This window comes from Centropristis striata, chromosome 13 (genome assembly GCF_030273125.1).
Source record: "Centropristis striata isolate RG_2023a ecotype Rhode Island chromosome 13, C.striata_1.0, whole genome shotgun sequence".
In the NCBI taxonomy this organism is placed as follows: Eukaryota; Metazoa; Chordata; class Actinopteri; order Perciformes; family Serranidae; genus Centropristis; species Centropristis striata.
In genome coordinates, this window is record NC_081529.1 from 33,805,628 (window position 1) to 33,824,235 (window position 18,608).

Below are 18,608 nucleotides of genomic sequence, written 5' to 3' on the forward strand. Positions count from 1 at the left end.
ACGGCAAGCGTGAGGGGGACATACAGAAAACTCAAAAATAAAATAAAACCCTTTAAAACGATGTATTTTGACAATATATCAGGGCTACAAAACACATAACAAACCAAGCACATGTACCTCAACGTATTCGCATTTATTTGTTCATTTTAAAAGCGCCTTTAACACATTTATTGGTGTTTTTGCAGGACTTATAGCCGATCTACTCCCCCAGGCTTGATTGGAGGAGCCTGATGAGGTCAGAGTTGAACAGCAGACGGACGCGGAACTAAACTTTTCTGGTTTACAGGAATGAGATAAGGTGTATTTGCTGTTGTTATGTTATTTAAGTCTCTCGTAGGGAGTGCCTGCACTCTGCTTGGAGCTGCAACAGCCTACAGACTCGGTACGTCCACACCATTTTATAAGTGCGCATCTAAATATCTTATCTTAGCATGTTAGCTTGTGACGTTAGAGGATTGTTTACTAGTTTCTGAAGAGGTTTCTTGTTTTAAGAAGAGAGCAGCACAGCTGATCTGTCCTAACAAACATCTGCATCTTGTTGCATAACCTCCTCCTGCTGTATACATCCATTTTAGGTCAATACTGTGCCATTATTACTATTATTATTACTATTATTACTATATACTGTAATATACTACTATTATTATTATACCGGCCTTACAGGCCTTATTTATTATTATTATTATTATTATTATTATTATTATTATTATTATATATTATATTACTTTACTTGTAATTACTCTATTTATATTTTTTCATTTTACTTTTATATTGTTTATTATCTACTATTACATATTATATTATATTATATTATATTATATTATATATATATATATTATATACTGTACTATTATTATTATTATATACCGTCTAGTCACTATAGCATTGTTGCATCATATCACCAGTTTAATTATTACCATCATCTTGCCAACCATCCTACCAACTGATGATGTTCTTTTCTTAACTTCTTAAGTGTCCTTGTTCTGATCTAATCAGAATCTATTCTGATCTGTGTTTTTTCTATTGTTGTTTTTATTAATGCTACCTCAGTATTTTATTCTATTGTATTTTATTGTACTTGAATACCGGACTGCTGTGACAAGTGAATTTCCCTTCGGGGATGAATAAAGTAATCTATCTATCTATCTATCTATCTATCTATCTATCTATCTATCTATCTATCTATCTATCTATCTTTAAAGTTAGCATTGAAGCTAACGTTGTTTACTTTATGTTGTCGTGTTAGTTTACAGGTAATTACAGGTGTGTACTGTCTTTGTTATCCTGTTTTTTTGTGACAGCATAAATTAAAACCTCATAGAAAAGTGGTGCCTGTTTGTTAAAGGACAATAGGGCTGGGCGACATGGACCAAAAGTCATATCCTGATATATTTAGGCTGAATGTCAATATATGATATATGTCCTGGTATTTTTTTTATCGCAAAGTGAGAGCAAATGTTCAGTCATAGTCAAAGCCAAATATGACAGAAAGCTCCATAAAGTGCACATTTAAATGAAAAAATGGTGGTACAGTTTGTCTGAAAGTAGCTGAAAAAAAACCTATTGTATATGGGAAATCATTTGGCCTAGAGGTTAGGAAATCAACTTGTTACCACATTTTACCACAAAAAAAACAGAAATTACCACATTATGGGATGTCTATGTCTATTTTGTCAAAAATTGTCAAATTTTAAAATGCCTAAAAGTGCTTGAAATGGGCTGATTATAGTCTTTTGAAACACATTAAAAAGTATTATGTAGTATGGCCAGAAATGACAGAAGAATACCATATTATGGGATGTCCAAAATGACTCCTTCAAAAAAAAAAAGAAAGTCATACTATATATGTTGATTTTTGTCAAAAATGCTTCAAATGGATCTATTGAAAAATATTAGAGCATCATATGGCCAAAAATATTTACATTTATATGAGAGAAAAGAGCATTTATATATAAAGAAAGTAAAAAAATTGAACTATATCGATATATACGATATATACGGTCCAATTCCATATCACATTTTAAAAAATATCAATATATTTTTGATATCGATATATCGCCCAGCCCTATGTGTACTGTCTTTGGTTTCATGGTTTTTGTGACAGCATTAAAATAAACCCTAATAGAAAAGGGGTGCCTGTTGTAAACACCACAGTTTGTTAAAAGGATAGCATAATTCCAGACTTCACAGAGAGTCCTCATGTCAAATCTGGACCTGTATCTTCTCCTAGTACCTGTGGAAGTCCAGGCCCAGGCAGCTGCCCTCCTTCACAGCGCGGTGAGGAAATCCTCTCTGGTGGAACAAACAAACATGAAGGTTGAACTCCTCCCAGCACTCAGCGACAACTACATGTACCTCCTGATAGATGTGGACTCCAAGGAAGCAGCTGTTGTTGATCCTGTGGAGCCAATAAAGGTCTGTTGTATGTTTGAGGTCCCATATACCAGTGGTTCTCAACCTTGGGGTCGGGACCCCAATTGGGGTCGTGAGATGATTTCTGGGGGTCGCCAAATCATTTTGGAAGTCAGCTCTGTTTCCACTGTGTTAAAGTGTTCATGTGTTAATGTGTTTTAGTCTTTTTGGTCAATTTGTGTCTTTTTTTGGTAATTTTGTGTCTTTTTTTGGTAATTGTGTGTCTTTTTTTGGTAATTGTGTGTCTTTTTTTGGTGATTTTGTGTCTTTTTTTGGTAATTGTGTGTCTTTTTTTGGTGATTTTGTGTCTTTTTTGGTGATTTTGTGTCTTTTTTTGGTCATTTTGTGTCTTTTTTTGGTCATTTTGTGTCTTTTTGGTCATTTTGTTTCCTTTTTTAGTAATTTTGTGTCTTTTTTTGGTCATTTTGTGTCTTTTTTGGTGATTTTGTGTCTTTTTTGGTCATTTTGTTTCTTTTTTTGGTCATTTTGTGTCTTTTTTTGGTCATTTTGTGTCTTTATGGTCATTTTGTTTCCTTTTTAGTAATTTTGTGTCTTTTTTTGGTCATTTTGTGTCTTTTTTGGTCATTTTGTGTCTTTTTGGTCATTTTGTGTCTTTTTTGGTCATTTTGTGTCTTTTTTGGGTGATCTAAACTGTGCGTGTGAGATTGTGTTCAGTGAGTGGGGGTCGCGGACAACATGCATGTTAAATTGGGGGTCGCGACTCAAAAAGGTTGAGAACTACTTCCATATACCACTATCAGCAGATAGTTAATACTGGATATGATTAAGTAGACATACAGGTACATCTAAAAACAATTAGAATATCATGAAAAAGTTCAATATTTTTTGTCAATCACTTCAGAAAGTGAAACTCATATGAACAGACTTTTCAGAAGCCTGACATTTGTGTTTAAAATATCCTTTTTTTTTAAATTGATCTTATGTAATATTCTAACTTTCTCAGACACTGAGTTTTGTGTTTTCATTATCTGTAAGCCAGAATCATCAAAATTACAAGAAAAAAATCTCAAATTTACGAGAAAAAAAAATCTCAAATTTACAATCAAAAGATTCAAATTTACAAGAAATAAAATGACAAATTTAAGAGAAAAAAAATACAAAATTATGAGGAAAAAAAACACAAATTTATGAACAAGGAAATCAAAAATTTAAGATAAAAAAAATACATGGCCCCAAACCACCACTGACCAAGGACCATCATATTCAACTTCTGATCAATATTCTCATTTTCTGAGGACACCGAGTTTTGTGTTTAATAATCAAAAGGACAAGAAAAACAGGCTTGAAATATTTCACTCTATGTGTAATGAATCTATATAATGTATGAGTTTCACTTTCTGAAATAATTGACAAAAAATGTTGAACTTTTTCACATATTGTAATTTTTTGGGATGTACCTGTACTTACATACATCAATACATAATGTTGAAACTCAATAAATATACATCCACCTTGACCAACTGCCACAAACAAATACTACTGGCTGTTTCTGTAATAATAATAATAAAGTAAGATTTTAAATACACAACTGCAAATAAAAGTGCTGCATTGAATACATTTTCAGATTCAAATCAGATTGAAACAAAAGGTTTTTTTTGTCTACGTGATCTCAAGAAAGTCATTCATGCTTTTATTTCTTCTTCATTTGATTATTTGAATTCACTGTATTCAATTACTTCTTGGTGAGCCAAAGAAACATCTCATGCCTTTAGTTAAATAATAATAATAATAATAATAATAATAATAATAATAATAAAATGCAGCTTCTCAGCTATTAACAAACACCAGAAGTCCAGATCACATCCGTCTGATTTTAGCCTCTCCAGTAAGTTATAAAACTGGTTTTGAGACCAAACTGACTGCTTTTAAAGCACTTCATGGGTTGGAAATTAACTTTTATTTCCTGTGCCACTGCTGCCGATGGATTCCAAAATCTACCAGCAACTCAATAGATAACCATATTTTAGAGGGGCTGTTAATCTCTAAGCCACTTGCATATTTTACCAGCATTTGGCTGGAGGTTGCTGATAATGTTTAACCCTGGTTACAGTGTTACAACAGAAAGAAACAGAAAAAATTGTGGAGTGGCTGCAACAAACACATATTTTGCACTTTTTTCTTTTTTTTCTAATACTCTTTTTTATTGGTTTTTAATTTTTATAAGCACAAATATTAGAAAAAAACAAAAACAAACCAGACAACAAAGCACAAAACAAAACAAAAGAAATCTACCCCAAACTGACAGTGATCGATGTGCTATATATTTCTATTTATTAGAGCTGGGCGATATGGACCAAAAGTCATATCCTGATATATTAAGGCTGAATATCGATATACGATATATATCCTGATATTTTTATCTTAACAAGATAAAACAGACGTAACATTTTTTAGTTATAACTCAATTTTGACCAAAAATGTAGTTACTGCAGTTAGACTTTGTAGGGCAGAATAGGGATGGAAGTACATTTAGGGAAAATTCAGCTGCATATATTCTGCACTTTTTAAACATTTTTTAAAACAGTTATCTTAATTATTGGTATTTAATTTTCTTTCTGTTGATAAATCATTGAAGCTCTGCTGCAGTTTGAGCCTTTCGTGCTTTCAACAGGTCGTGGAAGCTGTTAGAAAACATGGCGTAAAACTCACAACGGTGCTGACCACTCATCACCACTGGTAAGCTCCAAGTTTATCTTTTATTTTACAAATAATGTTACACTTGCTACTGTTTGCAAATATGTTTATGAGAGCGTTCTGAAAACTCTATGGCTAACCAGAGTCTGTCGCTATTTCTTTAAATACGAGAGCTGCGTTTAGGAAGGCTCTTATTAACTGTTCATAATCTGTAGTATAAGAAGGGTTATAGGTCTGGCCACATCAGATTTCTGTAAACACTGTTTTTATTAAATTTTTTTGGGGTTGGTTTTTAAAACTTCACGCAGAGGAATTGAGGTGGTGGGCCGGGAGCTCCAGAGAGTACTGTATGATTTCCACCGTCACAGCTCAGAGTTAAGATCATTTATTTTGGTGTTTTTTAGATAGAATAGTAACAATAACCTGATGTAATTTTGGCTCCTCAGGGATCACGCCAGTGGAAATGAGAAGCTGGTGAAGTTCCTGCCAGGACTGAGGGTCTACGGAGGAGACGACAGAGTCGACGCTATCACAAAGAAAGTGTCTCATAACAACAGCTTCAAAGTAAGAACACCAAACTGTCTGTTCTACAATCCAAAAATAAGCCTCAAATAGGGCTGCAGCTATCAAATATTGTCGTCGTCAATTCATCTGAAAACTATTTTCTCAATGTATGTTGTCTATAGTTGTCAGAAAATTGTGAAAAATTCCCCTCTGTAATTTCCAAGATGATCTCTTTAAAATGTTTTCAACTGACCAACAATACAAAATCCACAGTTATTCAGTTTATCATCATGTATGAGAATAGCCTGGGTATACCCATACTGCCTTGCACGCTCGATTTCATTTTGAACCTGCAGGCAGTCTGGAAACCAAGGCCGTTTCTTGGCCCTGTTTTAGGGATCCAATCACAGAACGGGGAGGGACGGTGAGACGATGACGCGTACTACTCGACAGACGGAAGCTTGTCGTTTTGTAGTTTTCTTACAGATCCAACATGGCTGCAGCAGACGCGAAGCTCTCTCTCAATCTAGCTGTAGACAGCGCTTTAAATAGTTTAGAGCGAAAGTTTATTTTAAAAGAAGAACAACGTTTTACTTTAAACTCCTGTTTCACCACCAAAAAGGATGTTTTAGCCTTGCTTCCGACAGGATTTGGCCAAAGGCTAGATGGGCTAGTCTGGCTATGTAAACATCAATTTCTGTCGCTCTACTACATCATCTGGTATAACTGATACGATTGGCTAAGAGCTACCTACAGACGCATTTGATAGACATTCGTAGCGCCCAATAAACAGCTCTGGAGGATCGTAAACCACACCTCCTCTACGGAGAAATGAATAGGTAGTGTGCAGACTAATCTCATTTGTGATTAGTCTGGTGTTAGCCAGGCTAGTATGAGAAAGAAAATCATCAAATTCTTGAATCTAAGATGCATGATAACAGCAAGTATTTGATTACAAATGGACTAAAAAGATGATTAAATAATCAAAATAGTTGCCAATAAGTTTTCTTGTTGCAGCTCTTTCCTCAAATTACTCTTTTTTTTTTTTCCACTGGTGTCTTTCTGTCCCAGGTTGGATCTCTCAATGTTAAATGCCTGTTTACACCGTGTCACACAACTGGTCACATCTGCTACTATGTGACAAAAGAAAACAGCACTGAGCCACCAGCTGTTTTCACAGGTATGTCTCCTCACATTAGGACATATTGCATGCACAAATTAATACAAAATACAATCCAATGCACAGAGGACTGTTTCTTCCCGTGCAGGAGACACTCTGTTCATGGCTGGATGTGGAAAATTCTTCGAGGGGACAGCAGAGCAGATGCACAAAGCCTTGATAGAGATTCTGGGACGCCTTCCTCCTGAAACGGTAAATATACAATATGCTGTAATCCATCTGTAATGTCTGTGTAATGCTGGGCTGACACCAAGAGATTTCTACAGTCCCAGATGAAAAACTGAAAGTAAAGCCAGTAAAACCACTTTCTTAAAAAATGACATTCTCAAAAATTAATTACATACTTATCACAAAACAATGATGTAATCTCTCAATGAGAAACCATTTCAAATGATACAAAGTCATTATGGAATACTGAAAAACTGAAATACTAAAAACTTGAACAAACAGACTAAAAAACAGCACATATCCCAGGGACATTGCATTATTAGAGGGTTATTTTTTATTTTTTTACAAACACTATAATAATAATAATAATTCAACTGTGCAATATCACATGAAATTTTGCTGCTAAATGTAATTACACACACACACTCACACACACACACACACACACACACACAGACACGCACACACTTTTTTGTTCTTTCAGATTCTGATTCTAAATCATTATTTTTGAGAGTTTCTCATTATTTTGAGATACTAAATTATTATTTCACGGAAATGGGCTTTCAAATAGTGTATATTAGAGGTTGGGGGAAAAAATTGATACAGCATAGTATCGCAATATTTTGCATGGCAATATTATATCGATTCATGGCCGCCAAGTATCGATATTTAGCGCTTAGCGTCAGTATTTTCACAGTTTTTTTTCCCCCAGAGGCCGTAGCGGGCTCACTTTTAGATAGATATTGGGAGCATATGAAATTAGAAGATCTAAGGAATCTAGAGGCAACATTCATCAGGATATCGTTTCAGGAAGTTGTCAAACACTGCAAAGTTAGACTTTTTTATGTTTCATTCAAAAGAATTCAGAGCTTAAAGTTGAGTAAAGTTTGACAATAAAGCTTTATGACAGACTGATAATGACACTGTGGTGTTTGTATGTTTGTTTGTTTGTTTGTTGTGCAGCGTGTTTACTGCGGTCACGAGTACACCGTCAGCAATCTGAAGTTTGCACGTCATGTGGAACCGGACAATGAAGTCATTGAGAAGAAGCTCGCATGGGCAAAGGTATTTACCTGACATGTCACATCACAGGAATCATTGCATCAATCAGATGATCAATAATGAAAACAGCTTTGCCTCTCTGTGTTTGTATTCCTGTAGGAGAAATGCAGCAACGGAGAACCGACCATCCCGTCCACTCTGGCAGATGAATTCACATTTAACCCCTTTATGAGAGTAAAGTATGTCAAGCATGCTTTAATACGAATTATTAGTCATTATTATTTGCTTACAAGACGTGTTAGTCAGACGGCTGAGCTAAATAAAAGCAAATAGCAAATATAAAGACTATGAGAACCAATATATCTTCCAAGCCACTTAGAAGATCAATCTTAGTGTCAAAATCTACATTTTCTGGGTCAAAGAATCATTTAAAGCTATTGAGAATATCACTACATGATTATACGATCAAATAGATATGTTCATTTTCACCATGTATTTATTTAATTTTCAACTCAGTTGCTCATGCAGGAAGTAAATGAGTACAAATAATACAAGTGAAGCTAATAAAGTTTAGTTAAATGTATGCATGTTATTCATTTTTCAGAATATGTGTACTGCATATGACCTTTATTAATATATGTCTGACTGCTTAGGAACTTGGAAATTACATGGATTCATGGCAAAAATGAACATATCTATTTGTAATCAATAATCATCTCGTGATATTCTCAATAACTTTAAATGTTTCCTTGAACCAGAAAATGTAGATTTTGACACCAAGATTGACCTTTTAAGTGGCTTGGAAGATGTATTTGTTTTCATAGATTTTATATGGCTCTCATTTAGTTTTTGCAGTTTTTAAGATGGAGATACAACCTCAATTCCAAAACAGTTGTGTTAAATGTAAAGAAGACACAATATGGTAATTTGATCTTTTGTGACATATTTTCAACTGAAAACTGCACGAAGACAATACATTTAACACATTTAGAATTAGACCAAAGAATCTTTTGTGTTTTTTGATGCAATTTTGGAAGCAAAATTGATCAAAGAATCATCTAGTGATATTCTCAACAGCTTTAAATGATTTCTTGACCCAGAAAATGTAGATTTTGACACCAAGATTGACCTTCTGAGTGGCTTGGAAGATATATTGGTTCTCATAGACTTTATATGGCTGCCATCTCCGATCCGCCATCTTGATGAAGTGGCTCCCATCAAAAATTGAAACCTATAGTGATAGAGAGCATGTCGAAAAAATGTGGAGCTTTTGTCCAACGTGTCCCCTTTCTTCTGGTTGTTTTATTTAAAATGTATTCCATTTTTTTTCCTCTTTATTCAGAGAGAAATCCGTCCAGGACCACGTGAAGCAAACCAGCCCGATTGAAACCATGAGAAGTCTCCGGAAAGAAAAAGACAGCTTCCGGGTTCCCAAGGAGTGATGTCCACTTCATTCATGCTGAATATTTCTCAACAAATGCTGACAAAAAACTGCTTTCAAGCTTTCAATAGATACCACAGAAATGATCTGCAATCAATTTAAACTAAACTAAAATTAGATCTGCTCCATTCAGTCACACAGTCATACATTCAGCCCTGATATGGCCATAAATTGTTGTTTTTAGTTTGTTTGGATGAGATTGGTGTGATCGTTTTAAGGAATATATGGCCATTAATTGAATGCTTTAAGTTTTTTCTAATCTGTAAAAATCTGAGTTTTAGAGTCTATTTAGTTAATGTTGTAATATATGAATGTACAAAGTGAAACTTCATGAAGTGTTATAAAATCCATAACCTTTAACAGGGAGCTGCTTGAGGAAATAATTTTGAAGTATGTGTAAAAAGTTGTTATGAATGCTTTTATTTTTTAATGTTTCCTCATGGCATTTTCTTTTCGTATTTGCCTGGAAGCTGTTAGTTTGATTGTTTATTATGTATAATTTAGCACAAGTGCTTTTTCTTTTTTCTTTTTTTTAAAAGCATTTTGTCTGCAAAGCGTTGTGTACTTATTGGTGCATTAATTAGCATTAAGTGTTGGATATCGTGAATTTAATATTCTGCATGGAAAAGTACAATCTTACAGAGAATATTGCATGTTGTTCTTTGGAAAAAAGTAATAAAACATTTTAAGTCAGTGGAAATAAAAGTCTTGCATTCAAAAAGCGCTCATGCAGTCACTACTATGCAAGTACTGAGACAGTTTAAATATTTATTTATTTATCATTTTTAAAGATGCAAAGATTTAAAAAAACGAATCAACAGATCCAAAAAAAGAGAGAAAGAAATGAGCCACTGCACTTAAACAATATGATGAAATCAAATTATAATTTTTGGATATTTTGATCCGATTCATGCCTCCAAATCAGACATTTGTCCACAGATATGCATTTGAATATTTCAACATTTTCTTCCATTTCTGCATAAAAGACGATCAATATAAAGGTCCTATTTTGTAGTATTTTGAATCCAGATTTAAGTCCTTATAATTGGGAAATCACATTTTTTTATTAATCAAGTCGAAGATAAAAAAATAAATATTAAAAAAATATTAAATAAAAATTAAATATAAAATATAGGTGCCGTGAAACAAACAAGGTGCAGTGAACAGTGTGCATAAAAAAACACAAATACAATATATGATATATTATGATATATTGTACCGGCATTATATATGCATATAAATACTTGAAAAAAAAGAAAAGATTATTCACATCCTTCAAGAACATAATTAATAAAATAAGGAGTAATTCATATTTCATAAAGGCTTTACAACAATATCTTGTTCATTTAAAAACAGATGGAAATTCCTAGTTGAATGTTTCCGGCTCGATTAAACTGTCTTGGATTTGACTTGTTGTCGCGATAACTTCTCATGTTCTCGCGATAACTTGTCAGTCTATCTGCAGAGATGTAGAATAATATTTATCAGAGCATCGCAGCCGGACAGAGATAAAAACAACCTCACAATAATCACTTCAACTGAGGTAAGTGTGTTTTTATTGTGTATAGTTTTTCTTTATTTAGTCATTAATGCCCAAGCTGTAGAAAATGTTTAGTTTAATGACACAACAGCTGATCTAGAGGTAGTTAAATTAAAACGCTGTTAACAGAACAGGAACCTGTTTTTATTAGTTTTATTAGCAGTATGAGTGATAAACTAACAGCTGGTTGGTGCATATTGATCGTGAGAGGATATGAATAATATTGACTAACTCTTCCTCAAGTGTGGCGTACTCTGGTGCGCATGCGTCGAGGGTGCCATGAAGGTAAAGGTGATCTCCATCCTGGAGGACAACTACATGTACCTGGTGATCGAGGAGCAGAGCCGACAGGCCCTAGCTGTGGACCCTGCGGTGCCTCACCGGGTGAGACACACCATAGATATCTATGAGAAACACAAGCTCATGTTTAGGTCCATGTCATGCACATTAATTGAGTCTGCTGGAAAAAAGGCGGGAACATTTCTGGAGGAAAGCAGAGGTACCAGTTTCTTCTGATCGCTCTAAAAAGACTATTTCTTCATTTTTCTTTACAAAACACATATGTAGACGTTCAGGAAGAACTCGGGATGCTCAAAGTGAAGTCGGATCAATGATAGGAGCTAGGTATGGCCAAAAATGCTCTCTGTTCGAAGAGAACGTTTTGTCTGTGGCTTCACAGGAGCAGTTGATTTCAGTTGATTGCTCTGTTGTGATTGGCCCTGGTTGCTTAGCTACCAAAGCCTGCCCCCCCCAGCCCCCCCAAAACACACACACACTAACTGAAAACTGTCAGTTTACACTAACTGACACGTTTTAGACACTAACTGACAAGTTTTAGACACAAACTGACGAGTTTTAGACACTAACTGACGAGTTTTAGACACTAACTGACAAGTTTTAGACACTAACTGACGAGTTTTAGACTCTAACTGACGAGTTTTAGACACTAACTGACGAGTTTTAGACACTAACTGACGAGTTTTAGACTCTAACTGACAAGTTTTAGACACTAACTGACGAGTTTTAGACTCTAACTGACGAGTTTTAGACACTAACTGACGAGTTTTAGACACAAACTGACGAGTTTTAGACTCTAACTGACAAGTTTTAGACACTAACTGACGAGTTTTAGACACTAACTGACGAGTTTTAGACACTAACTGACAAGTTTTAGACACTAACTGACGAGTTTTAGACACTAACTGACAAGTTTTAGACACTAACTGACGAGTTTTAGACACTAACTGACGAGTTTTAGACACTAACTGATGAGTTTCACAGTACTTTCAGACTGACAGACACAGACACATGCGGACAAACACACACACCAACACCTGATTTATTACCTTACATGACTTTCTCCATTTTTCCATTTTGAAAACAGTTCAAATTTTAATCTAATAATGTGTGGGAGAGAATCACGGGCCAGAGTCAAGCACACTCACAATTTCTTTAATTTCAAATTTTCTAGTTACAGGTGTTTTTTTTAGCCTTAGTTTGCATAAGGAGCAAAATAATAATACATTAATCAAAAAATGATTTAAAGGAAGAATAAATAGGGGTGAAAAAAGAAACACGTGTAACCATTTATGTAGAGACAACGGAAAAAATGTATGGGCAGAAAGTTCACAGTAAATATATATATAATGTTGCTAATAGGTCTGGGTTCTTTTAACAGCTGCTAGAAATAGTGAAGAGAGAGGGTTTATCTCTGACGGCCATCCTCACCACACACCATCACTGGTAAGAGTCTGGATCAGGAGAGGGGAAGTACATCAGTGTTACTAGATATCTAATAAATCACTAATAAATAATAATGAACTCAGCTGTTTTTTCTGATCAGGGACCATGCTCGGGGGAACGAGGCTCTGCTGAAGGACGTTCCTGGTCTGAGGGTTTACGGGGCTGATGAACGGATCGGAGGTCTGACGGATAAAGTGACTGACGGACAGGAACTCAAGGTGCCCACACAAACAGAGAAATGTCTGCAGGAATGATGTCAACATGCTAATCTATGGGCTTAAATAAGTCTCATTAATACCTGTAAACACACACAGGGTGATCTACAAATAGTCCTTGATTTGCACATGTGTTTTATTTCTATCCACAAATACAAATTTCTCAATTGTAACTTGTATTTTGGTTTTTAAAAAATAAGTGTGTTTTTGTGAATCACAAGCTATTTGTTTGTGGATTTGTGTTGATCTTGTCAAAAACGTCTTCATACTTCGTCAAACTCAAAACTGAAAAATCTCTGTTTTACAAATGTCTTTTTTGTTTTTAGAAATGAAAAATTGGGTATTTACAAATAAACTATATATTGACAAATCAAGGTTATAATAGTTTTGGATTTTTCATTAGTTTTAGTTTTAATTTCATTGCGATTTTTGGTTTCAAATTCAGTTAGTTTTAATGAGTTTTTAGAATGAGTTTGATAGTTTTAATTCGTTTTTATTTTTTGGAAAATTCTTATTTTTCGATTAGTTTTTATTAGTTTAAGTGTTAGTTTTAGTTTTTTTGTAATGGGAAAATTGTAAAATTTTTGTATTTGTTGGGTGCGAGATTTAAAAAAGTCCCAATAAATGTTTCCTTTATTTCCTTTGTCTGATCCATCTCAGCCCCAATAAGTTTATTAAGTCATAAAACCAGATAGATGAAATAGAGTTCATATCAACCAAAAAGGTTTATGTATGAAAAAAGTTGACAAAGGACATTTTCACTATAATTTTAGTTAGTTTTGTAACCACAAAATACAGTTTCAGTTAGTTATCATTTTTAAAAAACTCTTGTTTTTATTTTTATTTCAGTGAACGAAAATGTTTTTTCAATTCTAGTTTTCCTTATTTCCTTAATTTTCGTTAACTATAATAACCTTTTTACAAATACACACTTGTTTGTAAAAACAAAACAAAATACAAGTTAGAAATTAGAAATTTGTATTTGTGGATAGAAATAAAACATATCAAGCAGTTTTTCGCAAATCAAGGACTATTTGTAGATCACCCTCTGTGTGTTTACAGGTATTAATGAGACATATTTAAGCCCATGCTAATCATACATTAAAACCTCCATGTTTTCTTGTTGTGTCTGTGTTTTCTCCATCCACAGTTTGACTCCATCAACGTGCGCTGCCTGTTCACTCCGTGCCATACCTCTGGTCACATGTGCTACTTTGTGTGGGAGGATGAGTGCTCTGACGCCCCCGCTGTGTTCACAGGTCTTTGTCTGGAAACATAAAGAGCTGTGGGACCGGTTAAAACCTGACAAGTACATTTTTGACAACACAGCTTCATGTGGCATCGATATTAAATATACATTTATAATCATAGGTGTAATTCATGGGGGGAATGGGTATGTTGCCACCACCCAGTCAATAATCCAAACCAGCCACCACAACCCATCCAATATGATAATGAATTTTCTTTAAAGATTATTTTTTGGGCATTTTTACTGCTTTTTTATTGGATAGAGACAGATTGAAAGGGGGAGACAGAGGGGAAGACATGCAGCAAAGGGACCTCAGGCCGGATTCGAACCCGGGTCCGCTGCAGCAAGCACACGGCCATGTGGTAAGCACTCTACCAGCGTGAGCCACCGGGACGCCCCGATAATTAATTTTAAGTATTATAAACACGACGATGTGGTAGATTTTCTCAATTTAGCAGTAAACTTGATTGTAGCTCACAAGGCTCAGGTTTAACAGGTTTTTGTGTGCTTGCTTGCAAAATCAAGTGTGCTATGACTTTTCTAAGGGTTTCAACAAACGGTTTTCAAATTATTCGGCAAAAACGCGTAAAAAAATCCCCCCAATGTTACCCTATCATCGCCAGAGTGGAGAGGGAGCGAAAAATTTGGAAACTGCGAAATACTTTTGTGTGCTTGCTTGCAAAAGCACACTAATTGTTATTCACCAGGCTTATGTTTTATTCTTCAGTTTCTTCTGTGTTTTTTTTTCGTTCGACTACTCCTCCCAGAGTTTTGGTCGCACATACACTAAAAAGGTATCAAATCGACTGGCTTTCAAATTATTCGGCAAAAACACACCGAGAAATCCCCCCAATGTTACCCTATGGAGAGGCTAGAGTGGATGACATCATCACTAGAGTGGAGAGGGAGAGAAACAATTGTCAAAAAATACATTTGGAAAAAGCATGTCATGGATATAGGCAGGAGCCTGACCATTTAGGGCTTTAAAAACAAGTAATAAAAGCTTAAATCAATTCTAAAACTCCCAGGCAGCCAGTGGGTTGGAGCAGTAGTTCTCAACCTTTTTGAGTCGCGACCCCCAATTTAACATGCATGTTGTCCGCGACCCCCGCTCACTGAACACAATCTCACACGCACAGTTCAGATCACCCAAATAGACACAAAATTACCAAAAAAGACACAAAATGACCCAAAAAAGACACAAATTGACCACAAAATGACTAGAAAAGACACAAAATGACTAGAAAAGACACAAAATTACCAAAAAAGACACAAAATGACCCAAAAAAGAAACAAAATTACCAAAAAGACACAAAATGACTAAAAAAAGACACAAAATTACCAAAAAAAGGAAACAAAATGACCAAAAAGGACACAAAATGACTAAAAAAAGACACAAAATTACCAAAAAAAGGAAACAAAATGACCAAAAAAGACACAAATTGACCACAAAATGATCAAAAAACCACACAAAATGACAAAAAAAAGACATTAAGTGACCAAAAAGACTAAAACACATTAACACATGAACACTTTAACACAGTGGAGACAGAGCTGACTTTCAAAATGATTTGGCGACCCCCAGAAATCATCTCGCGACCCCGATTGGGGTCCCGACCCCAAGGTTGAGAATAGCTGGGTTGGAGAGATGTTGTACCTGTACCATAATAACTTCATTTTCAGTGTCTAGAGTTATGAATCCTCATTGGCTAGCATGTTGTTCCTTGTTGTTGCTGGGTGAAATGACAGGGACCGCCTCCACTTGTCCTCTTTTTTGTTCTTTAGGAGATACGTTGTTTATCGGAGGATGCGGCCGTTTTTTTGAGGGAACGGCAGAACAGATGTACCACAACCTGACCACGGTGCTGGGCTCCCTGCCTCAGGACACGGTGAGTGGCTGCAGATATTAGACAGGACCGAATTTGGGAAAAACCCTTCAGAAAGTGAGCCATTTTGGGGTGAAAGTGTTTTCTTGGTTGTTCCTGTAGTATTTTTTTGTGCTGAATCCATTTCTGCCAGATGTCAAGCTGTAAAAGTTACAGTTTAGTCATAATTATTGATTAATTAATCGCCCAATATTAGAAATGGCTATAATTTTGCAATTTGGGAATATATTATATATGGTTGTTTGATCTATCATTGTAAAGGGGGCATCCATGGCTTTCATTTAAGCCCAAAGTTGTATCTTTCTGAAAAAAATGTAGTTAATTAGTTAGCAGTGTAAGTGGGAAATATGTATTTTTGATTTTAGGAATCCTGATTTAAACTCTGTATGCTTTGTTCATGTGCAGAAGGTGTTCTGTGGACATGAATACACCATTAAGAACCTGAAGTTTGCCATGTTGGTGGAGCCGGAGAACGAAAAGGTGAAAGAGATGCTGAGCTGGGCCCGGGTGAGAAATACAACTTATTATAACTGCTTATAGAATAAAGCTTGATATATTCTCTGCTTTTATTGTTGTAAGCAAAAGACCACAACCTTAAGAAGTAGAGAAGCAATAGAGGTCTATGGAACGGTGAAATAAGCTATTTTAGGCACCAGGAGCACTATTAGTAGGAGAAATGAACTGCTGGTTTTGGTCTTTTTATGGATTTGTTGAAAAAAATAAAGAATATTGTCAGTCTTATGCTGGGCTAACACCAAAAATTCACCAGTCCCAGACTAAAAGCTGAGAGTCTTTAGTAAATCTAGGAGTTTTACTGGAGTCACGGCGCTCCGTCATCTCCATCGTTAAGTTTAAGGTAGTAATCTGCTCTGTTTCATATCAGTCTTTTCCTAGTCTTGGTTTTATTCACAATGATTTTGGTTATTATCAAGAATGTTTCCTTGACTGTAGATGTAAAAATGACCAAAACAGGACACAAAATTATGGAAATAGACACAAATTGACCAAAAATAGATGTAAAAATGACTAAATAAGACACAAAATTACCAAAAATAGATGTAAAAAATATTTTTTTAAAAGACACAAAATGACCAAAAATAGATGTAAAAATGACCAAAAAAGACATAAAATGACCGAAAATAGATGTAAAAATTACTAAATAAGACACAAAATGACCAAAAATAGATGTAAAAATGATCAAAAAAGACACAAAATGACCAAAAATAGATGTAAAAATGACTAAATAAGAACCAAAATGACCAAAAATAGATGTTGAAATGATAAAAAAAAAAAAAGACAGAAAAAAAATGACCAAAAGTCTTATGATGTTTACGTAGAATTATCCTTAAATTTAAACATATATTTTGTGGGTCTTCAGGCCAGAGATGATGATGATAAACCCACGGTGCCGTCCACCCTCATGGAGGAGTTTGAGTACAACCCTTTTCTTCGCCTCTCGTGAGTCTGGACATTTATATGCTTTTTCAGGCATCATTTTGTTCTTTACTCTTTGTCTTGATTGTGAATCCCTTCTTCCTCTGCTGCAGGGAGGAAGGAGTACAGAAGTTCACGGGGAAGACGGACCCCGTCGAGGTTCTGAGGGTCCTGAGGAAGGAGAAGGACAAGTTCAAGAAGCCCAAAGAGAGACTTCCTCATCACGCCATGTTGGCTCTGGAGTGGGGTCTCCTCAGACCCTGAGGTCCTCTAGAGACCTGGACATGTGAAATACTCCACGTGGAGTAGTTTTTGCTGCTTTAACACTAGATTTAACCAATTTAAACTGCCGGGAACCTTCCTGACCCGTGTGTGTGTTTTAGTGGTTATGAAATTATGTCTCGCACTTTTGGGGGTTTAAAGGGCCAAAATATAATATTGTTTTTCTATACATAAACCAAGGTTATAATAGTTTGATTTATCATTCGTTTTTTTCTTTTCTTTTTTTTTAGTTTTCAGTTAGTTTTAATTCGTTTTTAGAGTGAGTTTGCTAGTTTTAGTTTAGTTTTTATTAGTTGTTTTTTTTTGTAATGGGGTATTTGTTGGGTGCCAGATTCAATAAGGTCACATTAAATGTTTCCTTTATTTCCTTTGTCTGATCCATCTCAGCCCCAATAAGTTTATTAAGTCATAAAACCAGATAGATGAAATAGATTTCATATCAACCAAAAAGGTTTACGGATGAAAAAAGTTGATAAAGATGAAAACGAAGGACATTTTCACTATAATTTTAGTTAGTTTTAGCTAGTTTTGTAACCATAAAAATACAGTTTATCGTTTTTTTTTAAAAACACTTGTTTTTATTTTTATTTCAGTTAACGAAAATGTTTTTTCAATTCTGGTTTTGTTAACTATAATAACCTTGGTATAAATACTATATATGCATATAAAACTATATAAGTAAAGCTGCTTTCTTACTTACTTTTGCAGTTGGACGCTGCAATTGATAACTCATAAATTGTAAAAACACTAAGAAAAAAAATATGCACTGTACATCACTGTGAATGTAAATTGCTGATCTTATGATGAATTGTACATCAGATTATTGAATAAAAGATATCAGACATCTTATTCTGGTGGACATATTTTTAAATAAAAAGAACTTACGCAGCAAAATGT

General features: G+C 34.9%; 2 protein-coding genes across 2 annotated transcripts; both read left to right on the plus strand.

The window, feature by feature from the left end:
• Positions 1-222: 222 nt before the first annotated feature.
• hagh (hydroxyacylglutathione hydrolase) lies at positions 223-9,916 on the plus strand. Its single transcript, XM_059347254.1, has 9 exons — positions 223-382; positions 2,231-2,415; positions 5,045-5,109; positions 5,514-5,631; positions 6,643-6,751; positions 6,840-6,943; positions 7,883-7,984; positions 8,081-8,160; positions 9,264-9,916. The coding sequence occupies exons 1-9, from the start codon at positions 316-318 to the stop codon at positions 9,361-9,363; spliced, it is 930 nt and encodes a 309-aa protein (XP_059203237.1). The 5' UTR covers positions 223-315; the 3' UTR covers positions 9,364-9,916.
• Positions 9,917-10,789: 873 nt separating this feature from the next.
• Positions 10,790-18,605, plus strand: LOC131982696 (hydroxyacylglutathione hydrolase-like protein). Its single transcript, XM_059347255.1, has 9 exons — positions 10,790-10,905; positions 11,146-11,286; positions 12,581-12,645; positions 12,746-12,863; positions 14,011-14,119; positions 15,895-15,998; positions 16,401-16,502; positions 17,374-17,453; positions 17,543-18,605. Exons 2-9 carry the CDS (start codon positions 11,182-11,184, stop codon positions 17,691-17,693), a joined length of 834 nt encoding a protein of 277 aa, XP_059203238.1. The 5' UTR covers positions 10,790-10,905; positions 11,146-11,181; the 3' UTR covers positions 17,694-18,605.
• The last annotated feature ends 3 nt before the right edge of the window (positions 18,606-18,608 follow it).

Coding starts and splice junctions, on each gene's coding strand:
- hagh (XM_059347254.1), top strand. CDS start 316: ATGTTATTTAAGTCTCTCGTAGGGAGTGCCTGCACTCTGCTTGGAGCT. Junction 5,110..5,513: donor CTGACCACTCATCACCACTG/GTAAGCTCCAAG, acceptor TTGGCTCCTCAG/GGATCACGCCAGTGGAAATG. Junction 6,752..6,839: donor GCCACCAGCTGTTTTCACAG/GTATGTCTCCTC, acceptor CTTCCCGTGCAG/GAGACACTCTGTTCATGGCT.
- LOC131982696 (XM_059347255.1), top strand. CDS start 11,182: ATGAAGGTAAAGGTGATCTCCATCCTGGAGGACAACTACATGTACCTG. Junction 14,120..15,894: donor CGCCCCCGCTGTGTTCACAG/GTCTTTGTCTGG, acceptor TTTGTTCTTTAG/GAGATACGTTGTTTATCGGA. Junction 17,454..17,542: donor AACCCTTTTCTTCGCCTCTC/GTGAGTCTGGAC, acceptor CCTCTGCTGCAG/GGAGGAAGGAGTACAGAAGT.